At 42.7% G+C, this 15,036-nt stretch overlaps 4 protein-coding genes across 4 annotated transcripts; 2 read left to right on the top strand and 2 right to left on the bottom strand.

The window, feature by feature from the left end:
* Positions 1–3,399: 3,399 nt before the first annotated feature.
* Positions 3,400–4,193, top strand: K444DRAFT_619833 (uncharacterized protein). The gene is made up of 3 exons (XM_024881586.1): positions 3,400–3,582; positions 3,633–3,906; positions 3,956–4,193. The coding sequence occupies exons 1-2, from the start codon at positions 3,484–3,486 to the stop codon at positions 3,822–3,824; spliced, it is 291 nt and encodes a 96-aa protein (XP_024730074.1). The 5' UTR covers positions 3,400–3,483; the 3' UTR covers positions 3,825–3,906; positions 3,956–4,193.
* Positions 4,194–4,246: 53 nt separating this feature from the next.
* K444DRAFT_636063 (uncharacterized protein) lies at positions 4,247–6,150 on the bottom strand (the record flags this gene model as incomplete). The annotated part of the gene is made up of 3 exons (XM_024883951.1): positions 4,247–4,508; positions 4,640–4,771; positions 4,982–6,150. 3 exons carry the CDS (start codon positions 6,148–6,150, stop codon positions 4,247–4,249), a joined length of 1,563 nt encoding a protein of 520 aa, XP_024730073.1.
* A 459-nt stretch (positions 6,151–6,609) lies between these two features.
* K444DRAFT_647165 (uncharacterized protein) lies at positions 6,610–8,934 on the bottom strand (the record flags this gene model as incomplete). The annotated part of the gene is made up of 2 exons (XM_024885298.1): positions 6,610–7,664; positions 8,913–8,934. 2 exons carry the CDS (start codon positions 8,932–8,934, stop codon positions 6,610–6,612), a joined length of 1,077 nt encoding a protein of 358 aa, XP_024730072.1.
* A 2,501-nt stretch (positions 8,935–11,435) lies between these two features.
* Positions 11,436–12,264, top strand: K444DRAFT_668710 (uncharacterized protein). Its single transcript, XM_024887437.1, has 3 exons — positions 11,436–11,615; positions 11,680–11,853; positions 11,922–12,264. Exons 1-3 carry the CDS (start codon positions 11,534–11,536, stop codon positions 12,032–12,034), a joined length of 369 nt encoding a protein of 122 aa, XP_024730071.1. The 5' UTR covers positions 11,436–11,533; the 3' UTR covers positions 12,035–12,264.
* The last annotated feature ends 2,772 nt before the right edge of the window (positions 12,265–15,036 follow it).

Below are 15,036 nucleotides of genomic sequence, written 5' to 3'. Positions count from 1 at the left end.
TACGTTAATCACTCTTTCGCAAGGCCAAATACCCTCTACGAACTACCAAAGCAACCATTAAAATCGCTCCTTTACAAGATTACGAACGCCTGAACCTCGCAAACCACCAGAGCAACCCTTATTCAATCGCTCTTTCGCAAGGCCGAATACCCTCTGCAAACCACTAGAGTAACCCTTGACCGAATCGACGATCCCTTAGCCTTGGGAACCTCTCGAATACCACCCCACTCTCTGGAACTCCACCTTCTGGAATACCACCCTCTGGAACACCCTTAAAGCACTTCAGCTTCAGCTTTACCTTCAAGTTAAACCCCTCGAGCTTCAGAACCCTCAGAACCTTTAGAACCTTCAAACCCTCCGGAATCGCGATATTTCACTTCTAAATTTCTCGTTACAGACAAAATATTTACAAACCCACGCAAACCACCGGAACCCCCTCTGTCCAGAAACGACGATCCTTCACCTTAGGAGCCTGTCAAATACCTCTCCCTACCTCTCCTTATCTCAAATACCCCTCCTTACCTCGAATTCTATGAGTTCCACGAATTACCTCACCTTCGAGCCCCCCTTACTTCGAACCATACACACACACACACACACTAGAAAGAACCTGAAAGGTTTGGGATACTATGGATAATTCTATCTTATAAGCAAAGCAGTGAAAAGCACGAATCAAGTAGAGATACAGAATCAATATAGCTACCTCCACCAAAGAGCAGTTATCCGAATACCTGAATACCAAGCTATTCCAAGCTACCGTTTATAAAATAGTTAATAATAATCTCTGGGACTTGTTCAAATACGACTTCAAGAACTTTAGTCGAATAACCTTTAATCGTTTGGATCAGATAGAACTATTATACTTACGGGCAGTCCTTTGATACGGTAGCGTTTACGTATACCAAGACTACAAGAACCTTTCAATTACCTAATCCTTAATTAACCTCGTTTAGGAGGAAGAATAGCATATCTGGAATACGGCTAATAATAACGGGGCTAGAGCGGACCTTTAGAAGGGCCCTATTACCTCGGTCTTTATATCCTTAAAAGGGAATCGACGTCTTTAACTACCTGGCCAACCACCTACTAGTGCTTATTTTCGATATATGGCCGAAATGGAGCGCTTTAATAGAGCCTATCTATAGTATATAGCTAAAGCTAAGGGAGAACAGGATAATAAGGGCAGTAAGGACGAATCAGGTAATGCTTTTAAGGCTCTTCTGGCAGATACGGACAAAGCAGAGAATTAGTATTCAGATTCCTATATTACTTTAGTCGAAAAGGACACTTTGGGAGCTCTTCCAATTACGGAAGCTCTTCTAATTAAAGTTTTGCCAGTGGATACCGATACCAACGAACCTCCAAAAACCGAATCCTTTACCTTTGAGGCTCTTCTAGTAGATATTTACGAACTGGATACCAACGAATTAGCTATTCTAATGGATACTAACGAACCAGTGGAAACTGATGGATGCAACGAACCTGCTATTCTCTTTGCAACCGTCATCGAACCATTAATAGGAACCTCTACAGGCTCTATTCCGAAATCTCTTTCGACTACCACCCTCATTTCATCTCAATCAATACCTCTCACCAATGGCTGTCTAGCTTATACCCTCTCTTTACCTTCTGCAATTCCTGCTACCGGTTTCGGACAATTCCATGCCTTTCAATGAACCAATAGAAGCGTCATACCCACCTATACCTCTGCTGGATTCGAATTCCAAGCTTCACAACGTACAGGAGTGGGTTAAACGCGAATGGGCATACTGGGAATGGAAGGAATAGGCACACTGGGAATGGACATACTAGTGAGAAATGGACATACTAGTGGGAAATGGGAATATTAGATGGAAATATTGGGTGGGAATAGGGCATATTAGATAGAGAGAAATGGGAATATTGGACGGGAGGGATACTGAGCGTTTGGGAGGTTTGAGACTAGGCCGAATTAGGAAATTAGTATGCAATGGGAGGGAAGCACTGTTTTTGGCGTTTTCAGAGAGGTTCCAGTGTCGGAACAGCTACACTGCGAATTTCCTGGTCATGTGACTAGTCATGTGAGCTCGCATCGCAGGCGTGACTCGACCGGTAGGCTAGTCCCCATTAGGCTTAGCAGATTTAGGGATCGCATATCAACACCACGATACTGCGATCCTTACTTCTGAATAATAACCACTTTACTAACTTACGCAAATAGCATTCCACGATTATGTGACGGTGCTATGCGTTCCTGGTGAACCGACAATAATATTCGTGCTTTTTTAAATAATATATTATAATAAGAATTATTAATTTAGGGCTAGTATAATTACTTTACTTAGTTAAAATCTATATACTTATATTTTAAAGCTTTATACTTTACTTAAGCTCTTTTCTAGCTAATTTAATTAACTCTTTTATTATTTAATATAATTCCTTATTTTATAATCTTTATATATATTAATAACTTATATAATAAAATAGCTAATAAGGCTTCTAATTTTATTATTATATTTTTTAAGCTTATTTACTTATATATATTTATACTTAATTTAATATAATTATAATAAATATTTTAATTATTTTAGTTAATACTTTTTTTCTTCTTTTTTAATTTTATATTTTATAAAACAAGAAATAGAAATCTTTATACTTTATTTTATTACTTTAGCTTTATTATTATAATAATTATAAATATTATATAATTCAAATTATTATAAATATTATGTAATTAAAATTATTATAAAATAAAATATAAAATTATTAGTTTTATAAAACTAATATATTTTAATTAAATAATACTAATAATAATAAAGTTATATATAATAATAATATTTAAGCTTTAAAATCTAAAGCTATTTTCTTTTTTAATATTATATAAAGTATTATATTTTATAATAAGCTTATTATAATATTAATTCAATTCTTAGAAATATATATAATATTTAATAGCTTAGAATTTCCCAATATAAATTTTAATTAACTTAGAATTTTGTAATTTCTAAGCTAATTTTAAAAAAGAAAATATATATTAATATATCCTGTAATAAATTATAATCTTAAATTTATATAATATTATTAATAATTGATTTGATTTAATTTGATTTAAAGCCTTATTATTAATTAAATAAATAATAAATAATAAAAGAAATATAATTATTTATATTATTTATATTATTTATATTATTTAATTACAAAATAGAAATACTTGCTTTCATTAATTATTAAGAGTTTTATTAAATAGACTTTTAATAACTTTAAATTAATTATAGTATTATATAAGTATATAAGGAATACTAAAACCACGATTTAAATAAAGCAAGCTATAAATAGCTTGCTTCTTCTCTTCTCACTAAAATCATTTAATGCCCAGGTTATCTCTCACCCCTTTAGTTACTATATCACATTCAATTAAGTCTCTAAATTAATAATATTATTCATAGAATACTAGCTTTCGTATTTTGATGTGAGTATCTATTCTGAAACAATTTTTCAATCCCAATGCCCTCTAGGCAACCAACAGCTGCCTTCCAGTCGATACAGGGCTCGCTTTTCCCCTTTCAATACGATGGTGGCAGTCTGCAACCAATTCCCCGTAGACTGAAGTTCGGTATTAACACAAATTTAAAACTTGGACACAGGACGCTCACCAACAGCTAACAAAGCGCACATCCCTGACACTCTCCCCACCCACAAGCATCTTCACCATCCGTAAGATCTTCAAGGCACGAACCGCAGTTTTGCTGGCGTTTATCGAGAGGAGAGGTGCTCGGGAACGCAGCGACAGATACCACGAGAGCAAGGACGCAAATGAGGAGGCTGTTGAATTGCATGTTGTCTGATGATATTGACTGATAAATTGATTTGAGGGTTGAAATAGACTGGGATGAAGTTTCGATGTGCTGTGAATGTTGTTCTTGATGTCTAAACTCTTGGGTCAGCGGAAGACTTTATAGCCACTGTGAAGACTTGCAGCAAACTAGCTTGTTGATCCGTGACGAACTCTTTTTCTTGCAGCAGCCAAATCTTTCACCAGATATTATGGGACTAATAAGCTGAGTTTTCTCAAACCGATCCTTCAACCATTTACCCGTTCGTACCTAGTTCGATCATCCCCTGAGCTTCATTCGTCCATTCCTAACTTTCATCCCAAAAAGCTCGCGTCGAAAACACAAAACAACATCGCAGGAACCTCTTTGGTTAACTCCGAGACGGCTATCACATTAAGCGCTCAGTCAGATACCTATGATTTCGATCTTTTCATCTAATCGTCTCTGCTAGAGCCTGAGCGGGGATATAGATCAACGGTTGAGATCCTCGTTTGGGAAGGTTGCGTGCGGCGCAGTATACGGATACGCTTCCTTCGGCGATTCTGGTATCGAGACGTGGAGGAGCCAATAAGAATGTTGGACTCGCAAACTTGCTCCACTTCCTCGGGGTACCGGGGATTTGGGGTTGAATCCCGCGTACTAGCGGCGTCTCGAAACTTGAGAACGGAGTCAAGGAGTGGGCTTTGTAAAAACGCACTATGTTCGTTGTTCCTAATCGTTAGAACATTTTACGGAATGAACATGGGTGGGCATCGATCTCTCTTGATTTGTGGAGATTTTGGATTCTCACAACAACCTCCTTTTCCCATTCGTTGTTCCATTCATACCTGGCCCCGGCACATTCTAACACTCCATCTCGTGTACAGAGCTCGCCTATTCGGTATAGCCAATGTTCGGTATCCCAGCATCCCTTGGAGTAACGGGGGCGTGACTCCGTGAACCACTCCGGTGCTTTGAAGCTAGAACGGCTTACCTAGCAAAAGTGAATATGGAAGATCGAAACTAGAGCGTACGAGTAACTCAACGATGCATTTTCCTACCCATCTAATCCTCTCTCCTCGCTACGATACAGAGTCTACATACACTCTGGATTTCTCCATCACTATCAACTCAATGGCTCGAAACATCTTCCGAAACCCAGTTTTCACACTCACATCTTCTTGCCTCACGTCATCGCACCCTGAACATTTCCAGCACCATAAGCAGCTTCGCCCTCAGGGCAAGCCTCATTATAGTCATCACCATATTCGCCTTCTTCACGCTCACCCTCGGCTTCACTACCCTCCGCATCCTCACCTTCGCCATAACCCGCATCCTCATCGTCAGCCTCCTTGTTACTTTCACCCTCCACCTTCCCGCCGCCAAAAGCCAGATCATCAGGCATACAAGCAGGAACAGTCACTCCCACCCTCCCACCCGCCATGGAAATCATGCCCTGCTTCTTCAACATCATCTCCAACTGCGACAGCAAGAACGCGATATTATTCGGGTTGAAGAAACCCTCTGCGTCTAGCTGGCGGATGATATCTCTGATTTGAGGCATAGTTTTAACTGTTACTTCGGCAATGCAGGGAGGGAAGGAGTTGGTTGATGTATTCGGTGCTGGATACGGAGGTGGGGGGTGTTGAGGAGGTGGTGTGGAGGTATTAGGGCGGATTTGAAGCTGAGATGGCAAGCTGGTGGCAGGATTGGAGAATAATGGGCGGAGGTGATCCTTGCGATAAGCAGTTGGATTCTGGGGAGCCTGCACTGGAGGAAGATTGTTTGCGTGGTTTGTTTGAGGAGCAAAGTTGGAGGCGCGTGAGTCGCCGTGGGGGACAAAGGCCAGTGATTCAGCGGCTAGTTCTCCGGCAACGGTCCGTGAATTGTGGCCATCCTGAGCTTCATTCGCCGTGACGACACCACTTGCTTGAGGACCCAAGTTGGCGTTCGGTTGGTCATTCTCTGAGAAGGCAGCCTGTGATTGATCTTCGGATGACTCTTTGCGAGATGTTGGAGCGTTGTACACATGCTGATCATCCTTTTCGATCGGAAACGTGCTCGCATGATGCGCAAAACCCGCAGCCGCAGAGGAAGCAGCAAGCATCTCCGTCGTCGAAGCTGGAGAATGAGGATAAGGGACATGCTTCTCCACATGTCTCTTTGCCGTTTCTTCGATCTTCGCTTGCCAGCTCTCGGAGTGATGCTTTGCCTTCTCAGATAGCTTACGGTGGAGGAACCCTGCACCTTGGCCGACGAGCTTCGCTTGGTTGGAACTGGCGGGGATAGGGCTGCTCTCGACTAGCTTTTGGACGAAGGTTGAGGTGTTCTCGGGCGTGACGCGGTGTTTGAAATGCATGGTGGAAGTTGATGAATGAAATGAGCTTGATGGAAGAACTGAATTCGTGGTAAAGGGCGATGAAGATGTTGTGTTGGAAATATGGTATCGAGGTTGAAAGAAGAACGAGAGGTTGCACCTGGAGGAACTTTTATATGCGGCAAGAGCAGAGACATTCAGGAATGTGATTGTAGTGTAGAAATATATGAATGTGCCTTGTGATTCACGTACATCCACATTGTACTTCACTCTTCACGTATTCACTTGATCTTGTATCAACATCCAAAAATGAGGCTCAAGATTTCGCGTATCCCTCTCCCAGAGTCCCTTGATTGTACCAACCGAGTAAGGGCGTTTGAAATCCTCGACTATGATCGTACCAGCCGGCCCGGACATTCTGAACTTAGGACATTTGAAATATTTGCCCTTGGTCGTACCAGCGGATCGGGACAATCCAACGACTCCACACGTACATGGAGCTTACCCGTGTGTCTCAGCCCAGTCTTTTGGTAGTTTCAAATCTTGTGGAAGCTGATACTGCCCATAGCACGAACTCGCAATACAGCGCTCAAGACCGCAGCGTCCATACAAGCGACAATAGCACTGCGCAGCACTCGGACAAGCTTGTTTGTTCAGCAGCTCGAGATCAATCCCTTCGTTCCCTGCCCGGACTTTCCCTTGCTTAATAAACAAAATATGCCACACATATGACATGATCCTTCCAAGCACAAGATCGCCTCGTTTGTCCTCGAGCAACCATTGCCGCAAAGCAGCGTACTCCTCGCGGGAATGACGCATGATGCTCTCCCGCGACACGACGAACTGCGCACAGCACTGAGAGCGAACAGCATCCGCGGGACCTGGGCGCACTCCTATAGCATCCTCAGCACCAAACAGAGCAGCGAGAGCCTTGGGAAGACCTGCATCTGAGACCGCGCGATCATCCCACGGCACGAGTTGTGCCTGAGAAGAAGTCTCAAAGCTCCCTTGCGGTGGGACGGAGGAGGGGCAAGTGCTCAAACTCCAATCACAACGAAGATTATGATACCCAGACGACTCCAGCGCTCTCGAGACATTCAGCCTCGAGAGAAGGGCAACATTGTCATACTGAGGCTCATCATTGTGCCACTGGAAGCGTGCTCCATGGACAAACACTGCGCCCGCTGACGGGATATGATCATAGTTGTCGATGATGAATGTCAGATATGCCATCGCTTCATGTCCGCGCCTCGCGGGAACTTGGAGGTACTTATAATCCTGGACAGGCGCATCAACAGTGTAAACGCAAAAATGGGACAGTTTGGACAGTGGATCGAGCCATTTTGGATCCCCATCCGCTGCGACTCGGGATACAACTAGTGCTGGCTTTGAGCTGCTCGATAAGCCGTGACAGATTCCTCGAGACTCGGGCAGCGTGGCTGAGGAGGGCTTGTAGCGGATCTCGTTCCAGGCAAAAGTCTTGGTCTTTGAGTCTGGGCCGTTCAGGTATATAATCAGGAAGAGCAATGCACTGAACAAGCCAAAGTTCATCAAGGCTCTTCGCGTGGTGCGTCGCATCTCGAAGCTGCTGTATCACCTTCCTGTTGACGGATGGGAGGGGGAAAAGAAGAGTTGAATAAAATATCTGAGATGTTGTATTAAAATTAGCGTCCGCAGATCCCGCACCCGTGCGTGCCTGCATATCACATGACTTGAGCAAAGTAGAGCGATTAATAAATCAATGGATGCTCAAACTTTCAAGTATTTGGCGAATTAAAACGAATGAGAAAGCCGGGGTAGAGATGTTCCCATTCGAGGAGCCTTGGAGGTCATGGAAGCTTTGTTTATTCTAAGCGAGTAGGGAAAGGGGCAAGTGAACTCGACTGCACTACCCCTATAAATATAGTATTTGCAAGCAACAGGATTTCAAAAACACTGCTTTGTTTGAATTTATGTATTGAGGAGGAGCACTCTTGCTAGACTATTAATGTGAAAGACCATAACTGTCCGATAAGCTATCTCGTCCCCCCCCCCATCGGCAAGTATTTGCCGATTATGTTCCGAGAGGTGAATGAATCCGAATCTACTGAGGCCCGACATCGATCTAATGCCAACACATTTGTGAATCACAGTCTTTTCCAAAAACCAACCCACCCCCTCAAAAAAATTGTCTTTTCCCACACTCGATCTTTCAAACCTTCAAACATCCTAATCGCGACTCCCAAAACGCGTCCCGAGTCCATAACAACCAAACAACAAACACCGAAAAAGCACAAATACCGACATCACATCACAATGGGAAACACACACTCAGCACTGCCAGCAAGCGGCCCCGAGGCACAAGTCAAGAAATGCGGTCGCCACGTCCCCCGATTCCAACCACTTTGCAAGGCCCACGTCGCCGACTGCCCGAACAAGGATGGCTGCAACAGAGACTGTGGCACCTGCCGGTACATCCGCAGTTCAAACAAAGAGATGGAAGAGAGGATGAAGAGTGAGCTGAGACGCCGTGGAACTTTGAAGGATTGATTCAAGGTGAGCCAAGTCCGAAAGAAGGTTCAAAGGTTCCACTGCTGATCTGTACAGTGCAGGCTTCGGTAACAATGACGAACTCTCGGACAATGGCACGTCTTTGGGTGGCAGCAGCGGATGTCTTTGTTCTATAAGAGGCCGTGGGGTCTTTGAAGCCCGTGGTATATCTCAATATACTCTGCTCTTCTCGTACAACGTACCATCCACGAATGGCTTCCGTGTGTTTGATATCGTGAATCATTCAGCCTCCATAACCTGGAGCAATGCTTTACAACGTGGCAATGACCTAGCCATGATGCGTATGTTAATTCTTTGCCCATTGCGCAAGCATATCAGAAAACCTCTTGACCTTCACTCAAGCCAGCTCATACATCTCATTTGTACCACATGTCCACGGTACAAACACTGTCCAATTCGACACCAATTCTCAGTGCAAGGTTCCTCGCGCTCTAACAGAAAAAAAATCACCAACTTCAAATCCCACAAGAGTAGTCTCTTCCGCTGCCTGCATCATCTCGGTACACTTGCCGTGGCATAGAGAATTGTCACAACGACCGGGGCAAATGCAGAGAATTGCGAAAAAGATGTAAATTACCAGCAATGCATACATCACTGTTCCAGCAACTGACAGAACAAGAAGCCTAAAGTGGCAGGTTTGCTGGTGCTGGTAGCAGCACGACATGATGTCAAGGCCGGCGATGGATGTGGCGTTCGGGGGGAGGTTGAGGATTTGCTTGCCGCTTGTAGGAGTATGGGATATTTACAGCGGACTTTAAATGTACCGACATCACATGGAAGAATAACGTGTGACTTTTCCATTTCCTTATCGAGTGAATCACCCACGCATGACCCGAAAAGAAATGCAAACCCACACACTCTCATCACCTCCATAACACCACAACCACCAAGGTAAAACACCAATGAACAAACGATTGACCCAGTTCTTTCTCGTACATTGATTCTACGATAATTGTATTCAAGTTAACAACTCTCTCGGCACACCAAAGCCACGATGGGTTGCAAGCCTTCCAAGCCAGCTGCTCCGAACAAATACTGCAAGAAGCCTTTCCTCCACTACATGCGAATAGGTTGCGAGTACCACCTGAACGAGAGCAGTCCCTGCAAGCTCCTCTGTCCGAATGGCAATGACTGCAGGCGCTGCAAACACATGCGCAAGTCACGATTGGAACGGGTGAATACGGTGCTGAGGAGAGTGACTGTGAAGAGTGTGGATATTCCTGCGGATGTGGAACAGCGGAAGTCGGAGTCGAAGGATTTCAATGTGCCAGCTGTCGTGGAACAGTGGAGTTCGGAGGTCCCCGAATTACAAGTTGACGTGAGATATTCAGAAGCAACGGCGGCGGTGGAGCGGTCAAGTGATGAACGAGAACTGGTCTTGGATACGGGTATGGATATCTCGGAAGCGCATGCGGTTTGGATCTAGGGATCCTTGAGGTGCGGGTGTGGACTTAAGGTATTATGTTTGGCGGTGTCCCTCATTGTATGCAGTCATAGTGGGACAATGGACTTGAATCTTGGGTAGAGAGGTGCTTAGGTAACGGGTTTCGATGAGCTAGAGATTTGAATGTACAGTACAACAGCTGAGCGTATATTCAGAACGTGTCCTCGTTCTTGAATGTTTGACTTGAGCTTGGGACATTGAACAAAAGTGCGCTTTCCTAATGGGAGAGTTTCATCGATGCGTAAAATTGTTCTACCCATTCAGAATCTTGTTTGGTAATTGTTTTGAGACGGGCGAGTCTCGACATAGAGGCTCGGATAAGGGTCGAAGTACCAAGTTCTACCAAGAGAAGGCGCCTTGTAAGTTGTAACTATGTTGCGTATAATGCAACATTGTTTGAAGATGATATTTTCGATGAGGCTAGGTTAAGGCATTAAGCATATCTACACAGAGAGTATTGCGAGAGCGGTGAGGTTCTACAAGGGTGAGGGAAGACACGGTCGCTTCCGCCGAGATAAAGAAGGCTGAAAGCGGAAGTTTTGGGAGGCGTATGAATGGTTCTCATGTGCGATTTGAAATCCATCTATAAATTTTATCCTCCATCTCCTGGGATGTATACGAGAGGTCAGTGTGAAAAAGCAAGGGTTAGCAGAAAGTTCATCAATACAATCATTTCTTCAACTGCACCAATTATTCTGTGACTTATCGTGTTATTACAGTTCCTCGGAATGTTTTGCAAATACGTAGACTTAGGGGATAAATATTGTGTTTTAAGTTGCCACCTGCAAAATGTCAGCAGTGCTCGTATCTTCAAAAGACGCTGTCAAATTCTTTCGTCAGCCTCTTTCATCATTGACATTATGTTTCAAACGCGAACACCTTTCCACCTCCATATCGCAACTGGGCACTTACCGGTGGGTTATAGGGCACGGGAGGATTCCCCCAGTTTTCCAGCAATTCGTAAGCCAATCCGAGCCGAGCGTACAGAGCTAAGCCTCAACATTTGTAGCCCGTGATCTGCGTCTATGTAAGAGAAGACGAGAGGGTTCTGATACGAACGGCGATCCCCTGATAAGCTGATGTGAGGATGCCTTCAGCCCCGCTGACGCACTTGCCAGCAGCGCAATCCTATGGTTAGGGCGGTCATCATTGTACTCGTGATTGATCACTTGGATCTTGCTCGATTGTTTGGTAACCAACAGTTGCTTTAACAGTCGCTTTTGAAACGTTTCCGATCACAGCTCGTCTACAAAGCTTACGTCAGAGATACGATGTAAACCTACCTTATAAATTAGCACAACCCCCCAATAAACAGAATCCTTCTGCAATCAAGTATTAACACACCTTTTTAGACATCTTTTTTTGTTTTTTATTAGAAAGGACCCTCCGGGAACAGTGCTCTTCACCAACAACCGAAATAAGCCACCAGCAATGCAGTTCCCAACCACCATCTCTTCGCTTTTCATCCTCCTCTCCATCGCGACCGCAGCCCCAACGGAAGAGAAGCGTCAAGGTGCGTCTCCCTCAAATCCGAAATAAGTTTTGGTTGACAAAATCTAACGCACTACAATTTTCAGGAGGTGCAATCTATGCTACGCAGACCTATTACAGTGGCGGAGGATGTACTGGCACAGCTGATGGCGAGGCTACCTTCGCTGGCGTGAATCTCTGCCAACCAATCCGTTCTGTTCTCAGCAGCGTCGTCAGTGTCACTGCTGACTCAGTTACTGACGCTTTTGCTGACTGCGTGGGTAAGTAGCTCATCTTCGAACCACATTTTATATCCGATAATATGGCTAACTTTCTTGCTTTCTTGAAGTTCACTACTACACCGATTCTGCATGCACTGAGGGAGATACCGTAGGCGTCATTGATCACTGCGAGCAAGCAAGCGCCCCATTCGTGGCAACAAACGTTATTTGCCCCACTTAAGAGGTTATTTCCTCACGGACCTTTTGCTATTGGAAATGGGAACCGATAATCAAAAGATGGAGTGCAAGGGACGTGCCCTGAGATTTACCACCCAAACAAGTTGTTGGGATGCCGGCAGGTCGATGATTCTACGTCCTTGATACAAATAGCAAGCCTGGTTTGTCAATAACTTCCTTTTCAATAGCGAGGTTTGGAGAAATAAATACATTCGATTTGTTTGAAATCCCCAGTATCCCGAGGAGCACACTATTGCTTTTATCATTATCGCAGTGTGGGCCTCTTTACATGCACCAAATTGTATACAAAATCAGAGTGATCCTTCTAACCCTTGTAGATCCCTCTACTCAAGTCGCGTAGCATTCCCAAATAAAGGATTATCTGTCCAAAGTAGTACTTTTCGGGCTCAGCGGAGGTTAACTCTTTTTAGAGCATACGCTAATACTAACTAGTACAGCCTTTGAACTTAGACTATGGAATCAAGAATTTGATTCCATTCTAGCTCTCTTTTCTCGCTCTTAGAAAGGCTAGTTTCTATAATTTTATTATAAAAAAAGGTTTTATATTTCTGTTATACTTTAGCTCTTAGCACGCGTATAAAAGATAAATAAGAAATAAGTTTCTATTTAAAAGCTTTAATATAATTAAATATATTCTTTTAATAAGCAGTATTTTCTTATTTTCTCTTTTACTTATAAGAGATTTAAAGTATATATTATTTAAATAATAATAATTTATATTTTATTAATAAATCTCTAAGAAATTTATATATCGAGCTTTATTATAATATATATAAAACTGTAAATAATAAAATTATATATATTATTAACTTTAGTTATTATTAAATATCTTTATTTTTAAAGAAATAATTTAATAAATAATTGTATTTTAAAATATGTAAAATATATAATCTTTTATTAAATTAAATATATTAAAAAGAATTATAACTTAATAAATTTAATTTGAATTACTTAAACTATATATAAATATTTTACTTTAGTATAGCTATTAAATGTATAATATTACTAGTATTTTAGTCGATTTATTCTTGAATATTTATAAGTAACTTAAATGACTTGCGTTATTCTTTAATATACTATATACAGAGAATTGGTAGATGCACTTGGAGGCCGAGAGGGATCCCCAGATATACATACTCATTGTATAAGACATCTATAAGTGAATCAATGGTCCTATTATATATGTGAGGCGAATAATATGTTTTATTTCCTTATTCCCTTTCCAAAAGTCTGGGCTTTACTATGACGGCGGAGCGGAGCAATGGAATATAGGCATAAAGGTCCCTTTTCCTGTCTTGCAGAATCCAAAGCTAAGGAGAGAAGGAGAGAGTGAGGTGTGGTGGTGGATATATAAGTAACGCCAAAACCACTGAAACTCCGAGCGCCTAAAGCTTAGCCTGAAACCTTAGCTAAAACCAACCATGTGACACCAGCCGTTACATTCACCGTCCATCCCTCGTCATATATGAACGGCGCTTCTTTGCTTGTGTTTCGAATCCAATCCAAGTTGGCTGAGAACGGCTTTTCTGGCTCCCAACCCCTAGTTCCTTCGTCTAAACAAGATAATCAAGTTAATATTAGAACTATTACTAGATTACTCGAGACTTCAATAGCCCTCACTATCCCTTCGTCCGGTAAGACATGGTCCGTACTAGCAAGGGGGCCTGGCTCAGGGCAAAAAGGAGACTGATTGATTGATTGATTGATTGATTGATTGATTGAATAATAGTTTTTTATGTCCGGGCTATGGTTAGCCACTAAACTCCTGAAGGGGACACGCTAAGCTTAGAGGAATATTTATATACAGAGTCCTACATATAAAAGAAGCCAAAAACCGCAAGGGGTAAAAAGACATCTCTCTCAAGTAGTCCCGGGTCCCTATTCCCGCGATGTTACAGTTCCCCCGTAGACCTTATAGAGAGCATTTCAAGCATGAGCAAGCGTACCAAAGGCTTGTAACTATAAACTTTCCACGACTAGTTAGGGTGGCCACCAGATTACATTTAGTGTATTCCAGGTAATCTGAATCTCCCTAGACAAGCATATTGACAATATACAAAGGCGCAATACCAAGTCTTCTATACTTCTCCCCCTCCCTCTCCTCCCTTCCCATGATCCCTATTCCTTTTATCCGCTATATTATATTATCGAGCCCCTATAGGATTCTCCACCATAGAGCCTTCTCAAGGGAGTAGGCGAGTTGAGTAAGCCATAGTGTTCATCCTGATTTCCCTTTGCAATATATATAGAATGAGTCGCGTTATTGCGAGCCTCGAGAAGGAGAAGAAGTAGTCGTAAAGGATTATTAATAGGGGAAAATCTCTTTATATAATACTATGCGAGCGTTCGAATGAAGCATCGCTTTCATAGTATATCAATAGTTAACTCAATCTTGGCCCTATGCTCCAGAGAGCATAGCTTGATAGCCTGTACTACGAGGTGTTGAGTCGCCGCAGGCCGGCAAAAAGGAGACAGATGACTGATATGTTTATAAGCAAAGACACGCTTTTACAGTCTGAGCCAGGACCCCTTGCTAGTACGGACCATGTCTCACCGGACGAGGGGTTACCCACATGAAGTATCTAGGTTTCTCACTGGACTGAGTCTCTCACCACCCAAATTAAGAGGATAGCGGAGGTGATGTAGCCTCTTTATGAACTCTCTTGGCCATTAAACTGAGTCGACTTAGGATATTGGTCTATGAGCCTACCAGTAGTTTGTCTGCAGCTGTAGAGGAAGAGAAAGTACTCCTTGGAGGAGATGCACATGGTTTTGAATTTCAAGATACTGTTGAGGACGGTTATAATGTCGACAAGCCTTTCATTCATCGTGAATAAAGCGCTGGGGGTTGTTTCTCTAACATTTAACAATTTCTCTCTAGACAAGCCTCACGCTAGGTAAGCCATTCGAACTTTCAACAGAACCGTGAAGTTTGGAGAGCTAAAAATTAATGCCAGCCAACAGCCAAAGTATGAAGGGATGTAC

The sequence above is a fragment of the Hyaloscypha bicolor genome, assembly GCF_002865645.1.
Source record: "Hyaloscypha bicolor E unplaced genomic scaffold K444scaffold_165, whole genome shotgun sequence".
NCBI lineage: Eukaryota > Fungi > Ascomycota > Leotiomycetes > Helotiales > Hyaloscyphaceae > Hyaloscypha > Hyaloscypha bicolor.
This window is presented reverse-complemented; position numbering and strand designations above follow the sequence as displayed.